General features: G+C 27.8%; 3 protein-coding genes across 3 annotated transcripts; 2 read left to right on the top strand and 1 right to left on the bottom strand.

Annotated features, from left to right (window-relative positions):
- Nucleotides 1–7: 7 nt before the first annotated feature.
- Nucleotides 8–2,127, bottom strand: OCT59_019688 (uncharacterized protein; the record flags this gene model as incomplete). Its single annotated transcript, XM_066143709.1, has 3 exons — nucleotides 8–79; nucleotides 154–1,091; nucleotides 1,173–2,127. The coding sequence occupies 3 exons, from the start codon at nucleotides 2,125–2,127 to the stop codon at nucleotides 41–43; spliced, it is 1,932 nt and encodes a 643-aa protein (XP_066005433.1). The 3' UTR covers nucleotides 8–40.
- Nucleotides 2,128–6,274: 4,147 nt separating this feature from the next.
- OCT59_019687 (uncharacterized protein) lies at nucleotides 6,275–11,047 on the top strand (the record flags this gene model as incomplete). The annotated part of the gene is made up of 8 exons (XM_066143707.1): nucleotides 6,275–6,526; nucleotides 6,643–6,715; nucleotides 6,783–6,937; nucleotides 7,017–7,362; nucleotides 7,446–7,586; nucleotides 7,661–8,524; nucleotides 8,619–10,868; nucleotides 10,944–11,047. The coding sequence occupies 8 exons, from the start codon at nucleotides 6,275–6,277 to the stop codon at nucleotides 11,045–11,047; spliced, it is 4,185 nt and encodes a 1,394-aa protein (XP_066005432.1).
- Nucleotides 11,048–12,291: 1,244 nt separating this feature from the next.
- Nucleotides 12,292–12,525, top strand: OCT59_019686 (uncharacterized protein; the record flags this gene model as incomplete). Its single annotated transcript, XM_066143706.1, has 1 exon — nucleotides 12,292–12,525. One exon carries the CDS (start codon nucleotides 12,292–12,294, stop codon nucleotides 12,523–12,525), a length of 234 nt encoding a protein of 77 aa, XP_066005431.1.
- Nucleotides 12,526–18,471: the final 5,946 nt, after the last annotated feature.

Genomic DNA, 18,471 nt, shown 5'->3' with positions numbered 1-18,471 from the left:
TATAATTAAATCATTCAAAAAAAAGTAATTGTATTTTTAATTACGCTCTTAATATTTTCCAATTATTTTCATGTTGAGTCTAATAAAAAAAAAATTATGAATAAAATTTAATTATTATAATAATAAGTTAATAAAGTACGTAAATTCAAATACCTCGAGAATTATCAAAGAATGCAACTTATGATCATCTTTTAATGTTTTTTTACAAATACATGTACAAGTATCTTTACAATTTCCTTTACATTTCATATATTTTATTTTAATTTCATCCTGCTTTTGTTTCAGGAAAATTGGAGCCCAATTATCTTCGCTAGAATGTAAACTAGTATATTTTGGTATTACTTGATTTGAAGGATATTCATTATATTCATCAAAATTATGATAGTTTGAGATAATGAGCGTATGAAAAGTAAATTCTGGTAATTCAACATAATGATTTTTCTTCAAACAATAAGAAAATGTGTATGTCCCAATTCTATTATTCTCTTGATAATTGGAAAAATGATGACCAATGACAAGAAATTTATGAGAAGGTTTCAATTCACTTAGTACTGGAATTCCTAAACAAATATGTTCTTCGTATTCTTTGTATTCTTCAGTAAATGAATCATCAAAAAGTTTTTTACAATACATTGATTTTGATGCCCCAATTTTATTTTCTATTACTTCAAAGTGAATATTAGAATCTGAATTAATGAAATCGAAATTTATATCATAACCAACAACCATCAGTCCGATTTTAAGGTTATAAGATTTTTTAAAAACGGAATAAAGGGAATGTTGAATACAATGAATTATGAGTTTTGGATTCTTATTCGGTGTCCAAAGGATTTGGCAATTAAAGAAATCATTTCTTGAATTATCAGTATCAATAACAGTAGCAAAAATATTGCACTCGGCATCTTTATTTTTAATAATATCTGCTATATATGTTGGTATATTTTTTAATACAAAAACATTTCTTTCATTTGGCTTACAAAAATAATCTTCTCCTGGATCATTATAAAGAATTCTTTTTCCAATAGATTTGAAGATTTTTTCACGTAATTCATAAGATAAAGGTCGGAAAATGCTAACAGGTTTTTTATATTCTGTACAATCCCAATTTTTAAAATTATCTAAAGATTGAATCCAATTACTTTCATTAAAATTATTAAGGTTATCAGATTTACCTCCAATAAGTTCAAAACATTCCTTTTTAGAATAATTAGCATTTTCAGTTAACTTTCCAGAAGTGTGTGTCATTTCGGCATTTGAAGACATAGCTTCTACAGTAGTAGAAACATTTTTGTTTTTTTCTTCGGAAAATTTCCCTAAATTTTCTTCTCCTAGAAAATAAGCTCTTCCACCTAACAAAACTTCATTTGAAATAAATTGGCCAAAATTTTCGGTGATTTCTTTAAATTTATCAAGTCTATCTTTATGCTTATCAATTCTTATAGCATTGTCTATTTCATCTTTAAATTCCTCAGTTGGTTCAAAACAAAGTTTTTCATCAGATTTAAATTTTAAGGAAATTTTATCAACGTGAATATAATGACAAATTGTTATCTTTTCAACTCCAGACGTAACATTTTTCGATTTTCCATATGATAATCCAAATTTTGCAAAGCCTTGTGCATTAATACCACCATTTAAAGTTAATTCTGTTATCGATTTATTATATTCACTTGAATTAAATTCTTTTCTTTCTGTTCCAATTCCTTTTTCTTTACATACCTCAAAATCTGCCACATCAAGTATAAAGGCATTCTTTTTGGCTATTTTAATTTTACCATCAGAAATTATTTTACGTCCGTGCTCTAGTTGAAGGTCAACCTTCAAAATATTCAAATCGTAATCATGGGATGGATTTTTTTTTAAATTTATAAATTTATAATCATCATCTTTTCCTTCTATAATACTGTCTATAAGAAAATCCCTTTCACTTCTCCTATGTATTTCAGATGTACCTTTTGCAAATAATAATGTATCATTTATTAACGAATATTTTTCAAGTTCTTGACGAATATTTGATAAATTCTCTCCACACTTCAAACGAACATATCCAGAATCCAATCCATCCTTTCGGACTTTAATTCCAACTGCTGTAAAAAGATTATCTTTAAAGGTCAAACTCTTGCTCATTTTATTAAAATTTGCACTCTTTTTTTTTAAAAAAAAAAGAAAATATCAAGCGAGCACATAGCACATAATGTGTACAATGTGTAAATAAATGATCATTTCCCAAAAAAAGGAATTAAGTGGTTTTACGCATTAACTACATTTGGATGGTATAAAAAGATCAGTTTCATCTTAAATTCCACATATGGGCCGATCTACGGAATTGACCAATAAGCAAAATGTTGTGTGTAGATTATCAGTTCCAATCAAGCGAAATTATACTAAAAGCTCTATTTAAGTATAATCTAATAAATTTAGCTAAATTGTCTATTTTGTAGAATAATATTCATTTCCAAAAAAATAATTTGTAATTGTATCAAAATAAAGTTTTGACAAAAGTGATTCTAATGATACTAAATTAAAATATTTACTATTAAGAATGCTACAAAAACTTATATCATGTTTTGCCTGAACGTAATATTCTGACTTCTATGAATTGTATTACAAATTTACAACGCACTTGGGTTCCTCTGCGTCGTAAAATATTGAAAGGAGATCTTGGCCGAACTAGTGCTTCGATCCGTGCACAGATAAAACCGCGGTATCTGGATATCCGAAAAAAAAAATAGTTATCCAGATACCGCAGTTTTATCTGGATAAATATCCGGATAGAAATATTCAGTTTGACCCATTATCCGAATAAAAAAAATTATAAAAAATTTTTTTTAATCATTTAAATTGCTTATTTATTGAAATTATTATCTATTAAATTACCATCTATCTTACTAAAATTACTAGTAGAACATTCGATGGTCGGCAGTAATTCAGGCCATCTATGATGCCAGCCCGAATTTTGCGAAATTGTTTGATATTTGTCAAGAGGCAGCAGTATCCGACCCAGCTAAACAAAATTTGGGATTTTTGTAATTTTGGCCGCCATTATATGTTTGACCCTCGATCCATGATTTTAAAAAAAAAATTTTTACTAATAGAAAGGTTGAATTGATTAATTTTAAGTTACAAAATAGTATATAAATATAATAAAAATAATTAGTTTATGCCTAATCTTTCATTATTTTACGATTTTAGTGTGTTTTTTATATTTATAATAATGTATTTATTGCAAAATTTTACGTTTCTCAAATTTTCAAAAAATTGACATAATTCAGTCAAAATTCGTAGTGCCTAATAAAATATTACTAATTTAGTTAAAAATATTAAGTTAAAATTTAATTAAGTTAATGACACTGATATTATTTGTTAAGATCGATCAATGAAAAAAATTTTTATACATAATCTTATCTGGGTTTCGGTTTCTATCTGGATATATCCGGATTTATATCTGAACTGGATAATCCGGATAAAAACCGGATAATTTTTTTAATTTATCCGGATAACGGTTTCTACCTGGATCGAAGAACTAGGCCGAACTCTTGTGCGAATGAGAGTAATTCATATTATTTTTTGCACTCCGCACTCCGCGATGAAAAAAGTAATTGAAGTTCTATACCCTTACAACCTCTTACAACTTTACTACATGTTAAAAACTTTGGAAAACAAAAAAAAATACTAATTATATTTAATATGATATAAATTGCATGAAATTGTATCTACCAAAAATCTATTATAATTTTTAATACCATTGTACTTCGCGTTGTTTATTGTATTATGGAAGTATTTTTTTATTTCAAAGTACAAAATTTATTTTTCTAATCAGCCGGTATACCGCATAGAATGGATAAATTTCTTTTTCATAAATTTTTAAATCCTTAATTTTGGATATAAAGGTTTTCAGCAAAAAAATGCTTTAAATATTCTCTCGTAAAGCAGTTCTTTTGTCCACAAAAATTCTTTTGAAACATATGATCTGAACTGATAATGGAAATACTGCTATATACTCCATATATTCGAGAAACTGTCAATTGTTATTAAGAGTCAAATTAAGCAATATTTGTATGTGATATTGTTCATTCACTTCTTGGTTTTACCATTTTTTCAAACCTCAAAACTGTAATGTTAGTTATTACTATAATTATATGTAAAAAATCATTTTAACTAAAAATTTCCCTAACCCGAAAAATCATCATTTTTATTGGTTAACTTCTTTTTGAACAATAGACTCAGGACTCAGAACTCAAACTCTGAATAGCACAAGAATGAGACTGAATGACGAATTTGGAAGTAAGTTTCATCACTTTCGTGGGTTCATATATTAATATGATGTATACGAACGAATAGTTTAAAATCCAAAATAAAAAGTTTAGATTTGGTTTTCTTATGTGGTTTATATGCAAATTTCAAGTAGTCATAAACCATTTTATGTAAAAAGCACAATAAATGCAAATGATGGTAATTTATGATGTAAGTTTAGCCTTTAGGCCATACAAACTTGATTTTATGGTTTTCATAATATAAAAATTTCATCAATAACCCGGCAACCCGGCTTTTAATTTTTTTTTTCAAAAATTTTATATGCGAAATTTTTTTTCAATTTTTAAAAAATTCTCACCCGGCATAGTAATAATATAAAAAATTTTTTTTTAAGACTTAACAAAACTAACCCGGCCGGACTATGAAAACCATTTTTACCACTTTGTGTCGCCTTAGTAGCTATATTAGATTATATTTAATTTTTTTTTAGAATGTTGAAAATTTGAAACAAATGAACGTCCAAATATCCAGAAAGTTGTATCGACTCTTTAACCAATCATCAAGGAAAATGATCTAATTGTTAATACTAAAGTTAAAATTAAATGATCAAAGATAATTGTTCATTTAGCGTGTACTATTGAAATTAAGCCTTAATACTTATCAATTATCATCATACTTAATAACATCATTTATACAAATAGTAAACAAGACTATGAAAAAATTTTCTTAAAATTTATTAAAGAGATACTCATCCGATTACAGCAGTGTTACAGTTGTGATATTTTAATCCAGATTCTTAAAATATGGTAAATGTGGTCAATTATAATAACTTAAAATATTATCAGTTTACTCTTCTTGTTTCAGCTCGTAACAAGATTTGTTTATATTTACTTAGTCAATATCAGTGAATAACAGCAACTCGATCTATTGGAATATGCCTAGCATTATCAAGTAGTTCTAATAATATACTATCAATTATTCTAATTCTTTTTTTTTTATAATTTTTATGCATTGAATAGAAATAAAAAGAAATTTAAGAGGAAATAAGTTCACGAAATGGAATCAACGTACGTGTAACTTAATTTCTATATAACTTATTAATGTACCGATTTCCGATTAGACTCAACCTACTTTTAAGGAATATAAGAAATTGTGAAACAGCTCTTTAATATATGGCCCAACTGTTCGATCACTATGGATCTAATAAATCTAATATTACAAATAACATTTATCGCAAATATGAACACCAGTGTTAATTTGGTTCCATTTCATCAATAATGTAAAAGTGTTCCGCGTAAAGTTCCGATATTTTTATCTATAAGTTTTATCAATTATTGTGTAAAACAAAAAGTTGCATCAGGCCTGCTTACTTTGGAAATAATGCGAATTTCAGTTTACAGGCCAATTTTCGAAGTTTAACTTACTAAACCATTTGAGTTGAACAAATTTAGTTCTTTAATCAATGTAATAAAATCAAAAGAATTTGTAGATTTTTCAAACCAACGAGGGCAGGTAATTAAATAAGCCTGTTATTCAAGGATTATAGATTCACAAAAGTACCCAAAGTGATAAATTTGACAAAATGTGATTCGTCTAGAATATACTTCTTATATTCAGGAGGTTACAAAATTTTGGTTTCTTTCTTTTTTTATTATTCTTACATACGTTTAACAAATAATAGGTAATCAATTGACAAGTTTTTTCAGGAAATCGGTATTACCTTTTAATTATTCAACGAAGAACTACCAAAACCCTGTTCCACAATAAGACCTGGAAAATGAAGTACGACTTACTTCAAACCGGCCATAACATACCTTTAATCTAAAGTCCTTTAATCATCTACGTCTATTAGCAAGATTATGTGTCACCAGATTGGGATCCGAAATGATCAACAAATTCAACAATTGTAACGTGACGAATTTGTGCGAACACGTGATTATCAATTATAAGTCATCAGTAAGTTTTCCGTGCGTATCTCTAAACAGTTCTCTAAACCTAAAACAACCTTCTGTTTCATAAAATGTCTATACTTGTGAAGCAAACAAATAATCCTATTGAAAAGGAATGGATCAATTGGCTCAATGAAGCTATTAAAAATGATCATATAAAATACTATGAATATGAACAATTTGATAAAATTAAACTAATTGGTTCTGGTGCATTTAGTGATGTATATCGAGCAAAATGGAAACATACTGAAAAAGTTTTTGCATTGAAGGCATTTAAAAATAAAGGTCAACAAAATATAGCTTTTAAAGAAATTATTAATGAGGTATTTATCTATCTATTAAATATAATTTTGTGTACCTGCATTTATTTTTATGCGTTCATAGTTGTTTTTTTTTTCTGCGTAAATGAATTAATTTTTTTTCACATTTTTTTGATAAGCTTAAATTACAACGTAAAGTCGATTTTCATGAAAATATTATACGATTCTTGGGAATTTCTATTTGGAATGAAGGTAATAATAAGATTAATTATTTTTTAATTTAATGTAATAACTCATAAACACTTTTTCACAAATAAAGATTACGTGATGGTGATGGAATGTGCTGTAGATGGAAATCTTCGAGATTATTTGGAAAAGAATACCCTTACCTGGAATAAGAAAATTAAGTTGGCGTATCAGTTAGCTAGTGCTGTTTCGTGTCTGCATGATGAAGGAATCGTGCATCGTGATCTGGTAATTTTTATAATTAAATCTTATTTAAAAGAAATATTATTCTACTTATTTTAGTATTAATTATTCTATTTAACAATAGCATTCTAATAATATATTGATTAATCGACGTAAAATCAAAATAGCTGATTTTGGATTATCAAAAATAATCAAAGAATCTAATGATCCATTAAATATAATTGGTGTAATTCCTTATATGGATCCCGTAATGTTTAATAATTTAAAATCCGAGTTAAATGATTCAGTGTACTATTTAGATGAAAGGAGCGACGTTTATAGTGTTGGCGTGTTACTATGGGAAATATATAGTGGCCAACCTCCATTTCATGGTAGACCATACGATAATGAATTGGCTTTACAAATTCTAGATGGTCTTAGAGAAGCACATATTCCAAATACACCAGTGGGTTATCTTCGTCTTTATTCAAGTAAGTAAAAATTTAATTTACTTTTATTTTGAACGTAAAAATCACTTGCTAAAATAGTGACTGCTATTATATAATTTGTTTAGAATGTTGGGATGGTGATCCATATAAGAGACCGCATATTGGACAAGTAGCTCAAATATTAAAGGCATTAATTCCAGAAAATGATCAAAACCATAAATCAAGTAAAGATAAAGATGATATAAATTACAAATTTTTTGATGAAGGTAAATTATTTATATCTTAAAATTTTAAAATGTATTCTAATATTTATTAATAAAATTTATTTTTTTTTTATCAGATCTACTAGATCTACAAATTTCTGATTCAGATCTTACTTCAGATACGGTAGATCTAAAAATTTCAGATAAAATTAGTATGATTATAGATTTGTTCATTGATATAACAAATGAAGGAAAAACTCGTGATCAGCGTCGTCCAGTCCTCGATAATTATTTATTAAAAAATAATATCACCTTTGAAGAAGTTTACGAATGGTTAAATAATAACCCAGCAACTGATTTAAATTATATACATAATGTAGGATATAACGAAATAGTAGATCCAAATTATATATTTTTTTTAGGATATTTGAATTTTTCAGGAATAGGCACAACGTTAAATCCTGATGCTGCATTTAAATATTTTGAGAAGGCATCATCACCACCTTATCAACATTCAACTGCTCAATATTATTTTGGAATTTGTTACGAATATGGAATAGGAACTAAAGAGAATAAGTCGAACGCCTTTTATTGGTATCGGCAGGCAGCACATAATGGACATGCAATTGCACAATATTATATGGGAAATTTTTTTCAATTTGGAGTTGATAAACATTATAATAGAGCTTTTTATTATTATGATTTAAGTACCAAAGGCGGATTTTCTTTTGGTTTAAATATGTTAGGTTATTGTTATTCAGAAGGAATCGGAACTTTTATTGATAAGAGAAGGGCCTTTAATTTGTATTTTAAAGCTGCTAACATGGATAATATTATCGCTCAATATAATGTTGCTGTTTGTTTTGATGAAGGTTTTGGTACAAATAAGGATTTTACAAAAGCTAAAGAGTGGTATAAAAAATCTGCAAATAAAGGTTATGATAGAGCGAGAAAAAAATTAGATGAATTATCAATTCTGAAATCTGAAGAAGAGGAAATTGGTAAGTAGCATAATTTATTTGTTTAGTAATTTATATAATCAAATACCCATTATTAATTATTATTTATTTCAAACAATCATTATTGAAAAAATAGAAACTCAACAACAAATAATACAACATTGGAATTTAAATCGTGGTTTATCTTTAGATGGATCTAGTATACAACCAAGTAAAGAACCTGTTCTTGGTGAGGATGGTGAATTAGATATAAACGTATATAAAGGAGAACCTATTGTTTATACAAATATAAATGAACCTGATAAGTCAAATTTACTTTCATTTAACAATAAAATTGGATTTAATGAAGCTTTAAAACAATTAGATTTATGTATTAATTTTCCGGTCGTTGAAATCACTTATAAAGCTGATTTATTGGAATCTTTTTCAACAAATGAAGAACATGGACATATTTTTGCGAAAAATTTTATAGCTGGTGGACAGTTATTTATCAAAAACTTCAAAGTTTTTTCAAGTCAAGTTAAACAAATCAATATTTTAAAATTTTATTTAGCTTTAACGTATAATTCAGCGAAAAACAATAGTGGAATTCAATTCAATAGTAGTCATTTTGATTTAATGCATTTTTTACCAAGAATAGAAACGTCAAGTGGAAAAGAAATAAGAACTCCCAAAGAATTGTCTAATTGGATGAATGATTTATATCAAAATAATATAATTGAAATAATTTCTTATAATAATATTATTCCCATTTCTAAATTAACTAATGAAACACTTACAATAGATAATGTTAATGAAAATCAACTAGTAGATAATTTTAATGAAAGACAACCAGGAATTGCTAATTTTGAAGATAGATTAAGTTTGGAAGAATGGATTGAAGAAGATTTGTGTAGATTAATAAGTTGGATCAAAGATTTTCACCTACTTCAAGGTTTCATAATCAATAAATTACATAAAATAGAAAATAGCAAGAAAATTTCCATCAATTTAACGGGAATTCCTCAAGTTAATGAAATTGATAATTCTTATTTTGAAATTACAAATGCGACAACAAAATTAGAAGAAATTTTTATATCCAATAATATTTTTTCAAATAAGAATATTGGAACTTTTCCATTTTTATTTATTAAAAATGATGATTTTAATAAGAAAAATATCAATTTTGTAGTCAAAAGTGAAAAATATGAAATTTTAATAAGTAAGGATAATATAAAACCTTCAGAAGAATTTAATAATGCTATAGAAAAAGCAATTAATAGTATGAAACCATTTAATGAATTACAAAATGTATTTGATGAATATGGACATTTATTTCCTTTAAGAATTATATTTGGAAAATCTTTTAAAAATATTGTTAATACCAATTATTTTAATAATTTTGAAAAGATTAAATTAAAATTACCGATTGAATCTTTAAATGCATATTCAAAAAATTTAAATATTTCATATTTTATTACAAAAGAAGGAAAAGTTATTAAAGAAGATGAAATATATAATAGAATACAAAATATAAATGATGAAGAATTAGAAATTATTGAATTGGACGAAATAATTTCTTTATATGACATTCTTGAATTAAAACAAAAAAGGAGAATTGACGCTATATTAAGCGATAATAATCAAAATAATTTAAAAATTATAATGACCGGAATAACAGACTTGAGAAATTTAAATAATAATGATAGTGAACATTATAAACAAATAAATATCGAACCATCGTTAAATGATGAAAATTATGAAGTATTTGGAACAATTATTTCAGAAAATAATTCAAAGATAGATCAAAAAAATATTTCTATTAAATTTGGATTTTATGATGTTAACGGATTTTTCGCGATAATAAAAAAATTAGAAGAAACGAATATAGATATAAGTGAATGTTACGTTTTATGGATGATTATTGGAAATCCTTTAAAATTATCAATTTTTAGTCCAATTAATCGAGAAATACAAGTAAATTGTGTCAAAGAATCTATTAAAATACAACATGTTAGACCAATTTATAGTATCAAAACTCCTTTTCTTTTATCTGAAAAATGTTCAATTCTTATTAACGTGACAACAGATTATGAATCTAAAAATATCATCAAATTAGTTGAATGGTCACGTAATTCCATTACTTTTCAAATAATTAATTCAACTATCAAATCAGAAGTTCAACAAGATTCTTCAGAAACGAATATTAGTATGGACTTACATATTTGTATTTTAAGTTCAGATTATAAAAGCTTAAAGATTGATTGTAAAAATAATAATGGGAGTGATGAATATTTTTTGGATTTATTTGGATACAATTTAACTAAAGATAATTTTAATGAGAATTTATTAAATAAGTTCGATATTGATCCTTTTATAGATGGTGACATTCAGGTTCATTTAAAAGGTAATTAACTAAATTTTATATTAAATCTTACTTGTTGTTTTTTTTGATGAACTAACATTTGTACTCAATCAAAAGGTAAACCTATTACGAGTAATTTCAGCAAACCACTTCATCAAATTAATTTCAGTAAACCGATCTACTATAGTAAATATATTACTAAAAGCGTTATTAAAAAATAATTAAAAGAATTGGTAAGTATACGAGTTGCTAAAGTACCGGCCTATTTATCGGAATTTTAATTTTAATATTGATATTGAAATATATATATTTTTTTAGTAGTTTGCGTACTATATTTGTGTATTTGTCAGTTACGCAAAAAATTATTTTGGCAGATATATTTTTTTCTTTTTATGTTTTAGTTACTACTGTATCATATAATTAATACGCGTAGCTTAAAATCTTTAATTCTGATAAAATTATAGAGTATATACATTTTAAGGCAGTGCGGGCCATATTTCAAATTCGTGGGATTATGGGAAATAACAATTACTAACTACACAGTGAAATTCGATATAATGGAACCATCCGTTCCATTAGTAAAATTTGTCAAAAATCCGTTTTATCAAGAATTGAGGTAAATTAATTATACGTTATGACAATCCGCTTCGATATATCAAGATTTTGCTTATGATCCATTATATCGAGGTTCCGGCATATCGAATTTCACTATTTTTAAAAAAAAGAGACCGGCGCTAATTCTAGAACGAAATTTAATATCAGATACTGATTGTTTTATTTTAATTTGTATTCTTATATTTAAATTTGTTGATGTCACGTTTAGAGTACAATGTATAAATAATTTTCAATTGTGTAACATTTCTACTGTGTAACTCTAATGTTATACTATAATCACGTGTAGCTTTAAACATGTGATCTCTTTTATGCTGCGGTTAATCTGCGTCTTTTCATGAAAGAATAAAATGAGAATCATACATTTCGTTAAAATTTGATTGAACAAGTTATCTAATCAGATACATAAGATATTAAAAAATTTTAGTTCTTTCAGTTAATTTAATTAGTAAATAGTTTGTTCAAACTTTATACTCATACGAATATAATACATACATAATAAAGTTAATTGAAGTTTAAGTTAAATAAAGAAATGAAAACTGAGTCAAATAAAAAAATATATATAATTTGCAAGATTCCACTTGCTCTATATCTCATAGTTCAGAACTAGCTTCGCTTACAAGTTTAATCATTTGGAATGAAACCCCAATGATGAATCGATATGCATTTGAAGCTTTAGATCAAACTTTGAGAGATATTATGAAGGTTTTGAATCCAAATTTAGAAGGAAAACCATTTGGAGGCAAGGTTGTATTATTTGGAGGTAACTTTCGGCAAATTCTTCCTGTTGCTGTAAAGAGAAGCCATTACCTTGAACGAATTTAACATTGATACGTGAAGACATTGTTGAATTATGTTATGTCAATCTACTTTGTGGAAGCATGTAAATGTAATGAAACTAAAGATTAACATGTGTCTTTTTAATGCTACTAATAATTCTGATACTGCTGAGCAAGCTGAATTTGCTAAATGGCTACTTGAAGTTGAAGAAGGTCGTGTTCCTGCAATTTCTAAAACAGAAAGTGATCATATTATTATACTACCTGAAGATATTGTTTTATCATCTCAACTCTCAAGACTTAAATGACCTAATCAACTTTGTGTATCCTGATCTTTCAATGTATTCTGATCCCAAGTATTTTGTGAACGTGAAATACTTGCTCCTATAAATTAATATGTTAACTCCATCAACAATATTATTATGAATCAATTTCCTGCTAGAGGAGCATTTGAGTATTTCAGTGCAGATACAGTTGAGGAAGCAGATAATCAATGTCCACAAGAATTTCTCAACTCTTTAACTGTTAGTGGTTTTCCCCCTCATAAGTTAATATTGAAATTAGAAACTCCAATTATACTATTATGTAATCTTCAACCTAATGATGGTCTATGTAATGGGACAAGATTAGTTTGCCGCACTTTTCAAAAGCATGACATTGAAGTTGAAATAATTACTGAAAATCATCCTGGAATCAGAGTTTTCATTCCTCGCATTATGATGTCCCCTTCAGAAACAGATCTACCTTTCATTTTCAAACGTTGTAGTATTTGTAATGACCATAAATAAGTCTTACGGGCAAACATTAAACTGGGTTGGCTTATATCTTTCAACTCCTGTGTTTTTTCGTGGACAATTCTATGTTGCCTGTTCAAGAGTGGTATCAAGAAAAAATTTGAAATTCTTATTACTATATGACATGGCAAAAATGTTACACGTAATGTTGTGTATCCTGAAATCTTTCAATAGAAACTGTTTAGATTATTTTATCATGCTATTTATTTGTTATTTGTTTGTTCAGATAGCTCATGTAAAACACAAGAAACTGTTTTAAAGATAAATTTAATTAAGATCTTACATTGCTACCTATTTTCAATTGTGTTATGCTACTACAAATATTAACCATACAAACCCAGGGTAACGTCCAGAATATCGGCTAGTATTATTTATTATAAATAAATTTATTATTTTAAAACTATTATTTATAATATATATCGTATGAAAATTAGATCGAAAAATGGTAAAATCCTGAAATTTTAATCATCCTAAACAATTAGGAGACCAGACTATCAATATCCACGACAAAAATATGTAAAGAAATGATGAAGTCGCTATAATAGTTTTAGTTGGTAAAATATTCTAATAAAATATATATCTCTAACCCTGTTCATTTCTAGACCGGATCGGATTGACTGCAATCAATCCGATCAATTTTGGTATTCAGTTCCTAGATCAGACCGAAAAAAAAATAATAAATATGATTAGCTGTCACGTGTCGATCTTATGTTTGCCATGTTTTTTTCCATTTTTTTTTTACAGAAAAATTTGACCTTATATTTATATAAAATTTATTTAATTGTCGTCATTATCTGATATCTATAATTATAATATAAAGATGAAATAATTCAATTAATAGTTAAATAGAGTTGAAAAGTTAAGAAATGGATATAATTGAAAAGTTGATTAGAGATGATATATAAATACAAACTGAAATTCATATATACGATCGTGGTGTATTGATAAAATAACGGAATATTTAGAATCATAATTTTATCGTATCTATCTACGCTAGCTTTTTTCATTAAAAATATGTTTTCACAACTAGATACAGTTCACCCTTTCTATAGTGAATTTTATATAGTAACTTGCTATATAATGAAGAAAATTCAGATACAGATTTTTTTTATATATAATAACAGTATAGTGAATTTTTCACTATAACGAATTTTAATCTCCGGCCCATGAGATTCACTATAGTGAGGGTGAACTGTAATAAATAAATTCATGACAAGTTTATTCCTTGAATAAACAAACTTCGTCAAGACTTAACTAATATAAAAGTTTACAATAGTAAATCATGTATATTATTCACGAATACACTATTTAATTATTGTAATTAATTATTGTGATGTATAATTATATCTAGATTCAGGTCGGATACGTAATAGGGGAACTGCAAATTGATTTATCTATCTCACAGTATCCATACCATAAAGCCCTTTAATATACTTATTTTGACACCACCCGTGAGAATATCAAGAAAAAAAAACACTATAAAATTATCCTACGCTTGGCATATTACGTCATGCAAAAAAGTTTGGACTGGAACAAATTCACCCTCCAAGTAATTAAGAAGTTCGTTACAGTCGAACACAATACAGATTTCGAAATTACTACTAAAATAACTCAATATGAAAAAATCTCAATTAGATTTCTTTTTCTTTAACTTATTTCTCACTTCAATTTGTCCTTCGAAATTTATTCAAATATTCGAAAAAACATTAGTTGAGACTTGACTTTATTTCAAATAAACAATGTATATGAAGCTAATTAAACAGATACAATTATAAATTTTTCATTACATCTATTAAGGTTATGTCTTTAATTAATCCCGAAACATACTTATGTTAGTAGGACAAATTTGGGGGTTCTGGGACAGCAGCTATCACATAGGTCTAACCATAATTTAGTGTACCCCCAGACCACCTCACCTTGTTTTCTGATATGATAACACTATACAGTCAACTCTCTTTATAGTCACATATTTGGGACAGTCCATATTTGGTGATTATGAGCAAACAGTCTTATGACTTTATCTTTTATTATAATTTTAAACGAAAAGTACAATAATCAAATTGAACAATATTACAAATAACAAATATAGAAATTAAACATAAAAAATAAAAAAAACTAGCTTCACGATTCATACAAGTAAAGAAATCTAAACAAAATAAAATTAAGTAAAGAAAAACTAAACTATTACAGAAACGCATACCTCATCTTTACCCGAAGGCCAGTGTGAGTCAACTATCCAGCATGTCCTAAGATCCGATCCGTTACCAAAAAGAAATCCTAAGTAGAGGCTGAACTGTTAAGCGGCGCCAAAAATCCAAATGCGAAATCCAAGATCCCCCACGGATTACATAAGAGGAAACCCAAGAAACCCAGGAATCCAAGGAAACTGTCGCCAGGGAAGGTGTCAAAAAATCAGGAGAGATTTGTGAGGAAGGGCGAAGAGTAGGAGAAGGACCAACAGAGGACGACTTCATTTTATTAGTAATGCCTTGAGCTGATTCCCAATGATGAAAGAAAACAGAACAGCACAACCAGATTTGAACATAAAGATCAAAATGAAAGTCATGTAAAGGTGTATCTAAAATAGACCATATAACAGATGATGAAAAGTAAGTTCCAAGAAATCCAGTAAGGGATATCGGTATAAGACCACGTGTGAGTCCCAAGTAGGAAGGTGAAGGAGGGTCACAATCCCAACAATCAAGAGCCGTGAATTCCGCAACAAAAGAGTCCAGTAAAGGTTTCAAAGGAGTCGCAGAAAGAAATTTTTCAAGACAAACAGTTCTAAGGTCCAGCAGAAGTGTTTTGAAGGTATTGAAAGGACTAAATTCAGGTAAAATATAAGGACAAGTCCATAAATGGTTTAAAGTCTCAGGAGAGGAGTTGCACTGAGGACAGGGCCAACTTGGATCATAAATATGAGGCTTTCTTTTCTGAAGAGTTGTGAGTGTCGGAAGCATATCCAATAAAATCTTGATACGAAAAGCACAAAATTCAGAGCGGCCATTTTGATGGGAAATATGTAATTGTTTATTATTAAAACAAGATTTGGTACAAGCCCAATCAATATCTGAAACAGAGGAATTAAGATTGAATCTTGGAAGTAAAATATTTGGTGATTATAAAGAGATGTGACTATATAAAATATTTCTTATATTTGTATATCATAATTCCGGCCAAAAATTAACATAATTTTAGCCAGAATTATACTTAAAACTTTATTGTATCGTAACTTCGCCAATATTAATCGTAGAGAAATGATCTTACCGCCATTCGATTCGTCTTGATGAGACGGTTCTAATGGTATAAAATACGTCGAAATCCAATCACTAGATTAATTTCCGAAATTAAAAAAATATTAATGGTTTTTGTGTAATAACTCTGTCAATATTGATCCTAGAAAGACGATCTTACTACCATTCGATTCGTCTTGATGAGACGAATCTAATGGTATAAGATACATCGAAATCCAATCACTGGATCAATTTCCGAAATTAAAAAATATTAAATGGTTTTTAAGTAATAACTCCGTAAATATTGATCACAAAGAGATGGGCTTACCACCATTCGATTCGTCTCGATGAGGAGATTCCAACGAGCTATAAATCGTCTTTTTGCAATCACTAGGTACCGAGAAATCTAGCAAAATGTTAAATGGCGCCATATCGGCGGATTTGGTTACTCATTCCAATAGTGTAATTTTTGTTATTTTTTTTTGGTAAAAAGTATTATTAAGACGCAAATAAGGTTAGGCAAATTAAAAATAAAGATAAACAAATAAAATTGTTACACGTTCTTCTAATATTATGTTAGGCTGAAATTATGTTAATTCCGGCCAGAATTAAAATTGTATTTCAATACGATTTATTTTTTATTTGTTTATTTTTTTTAATCAATAACGCATTTTTTTATTATAGTAATATGTGAGAGAACATTTACTACGCTAAAATACAAAAGATACATTGAAATTTGGTTGCAACGTGAATGTTACCCCAAATCTCTCCATACCGAAATCTTCGTATAATAAAACGAAGTAGCAACTAACGACCCATGTGAAAATTCAAATAAAAACAATAAATTAAAAATTCTAATAGGCTACAGATTTGGGAAAAGCAAGATCACTAAAAATCCAGTGATATCTGTGAACCTCTAAACACACACTAAAGTAAACGCTATATGATAATAACTATGTAGTCTAATATAACGCTAAATCTATTCCACTTACGTTTCCTATATTGACACCTAACCCGACTCTTTTTCTCTCTCACCCTGCACTAAAGCCATTCTTTTCTTTGTATCTTTAATTTCCGATGTCTCTAAATCGTCCGTTGTCGACTCTTATCTATCCTCTTTCTTGTTCCCTTTGGTATTATTCCATATTGATATTGAATTAAAATTTATTGATTTAGCTCTCTCGCTGAATTCTTATCAAAATCTTCCATTTGTTTTTCCGAAGGGACTATCGTGCTCCTGTTCAACTGACTATTTGATCATTTTGATGGACCTGTATTTTGTGTATCCGTCAAACGTCTTTGTTACTTTGTTATCGACGCCCTACCATTTCGATTTAATATTCTTTCCTTAAAACTACCGTGTCCATCAATCAGTTCATCACGTTGTTTCAGGAGTAATCCTTTTCCTATATCGTCATCCAATGTAACATTAGTATCCAAACAAATATTTCTCAGCAAATGTATTCTAGTGTACGTTCATCAGGTTTCGCATATGGTTTTAAAGTTTGAACCAAAATTAGATCCATATCAAAATCCACGTCCAAAAGAAGTTTCGAAGAAGTCGTCTAAAAAAAAAAGATAATAAATAAATAAAACAACCTAAAAAAGAAAAAGGGTTGACCACGAAACATTAGTTATGTTTCGTTAAATAAAAAATAAATAAAAGAAATTTTTTGAAGGTAAATACCTTCGAAGTAGTGTCCGTCGGTGTCCTGAACCTACAAAAAGTAAAAAAGACGTTCATTAAATAAAAATGAAAAAAAAATTTTCAACCCAAATAATACCACCATCATATTCCACTTCGAGAGAAGGCTGGAAACCTAAATAAATAAAAAAAAAGGCGTTAATGTTGTTTAATAACGCCATTACACAACCACACCCACCCAAATAATACCTACCGTTATATTTCACTTCAAGAGAAGGCCAGAAACAATAAATAAATAAATAGAAAGGCGTTAATGTTGGTGATACAAATACCGCCTTCATCGCGTCTTTTTCGTTATTAAGATATGTTTAATTTTGTTAACCCTAACTATTTTCCGAAAATTCTGCCATATTTGTCGATATTTTCTTTAATTGTCACACTATCTTTTATTCCATTTTCTTCGCCCAGTCTTTTTATTACTTGCCAACTAAACTTTTCTTTGTCTTGTCGAGGCATCAACTTAGAAGCAAACATTCTGAAAAATACTTCCGGTTATTTTTTGTAATGGCTACGTTGATCCCG

This window comes from Rhizophagus irregularis, chromosome 29 (genome assembly GCF_026210795.1).
Source record: "Rhizophagus irregularis chromosome 29, complete sequence".
NCBI lineage: Eukaryota > Fungi > Glomeromycota > Glomeromycetes > Glomerales > Glomeraceae > Rhizophagus > Rhizophagus irregularis.
This window is presented reverse-complemented; position numbering and strand designations above follow the sequence as displayed.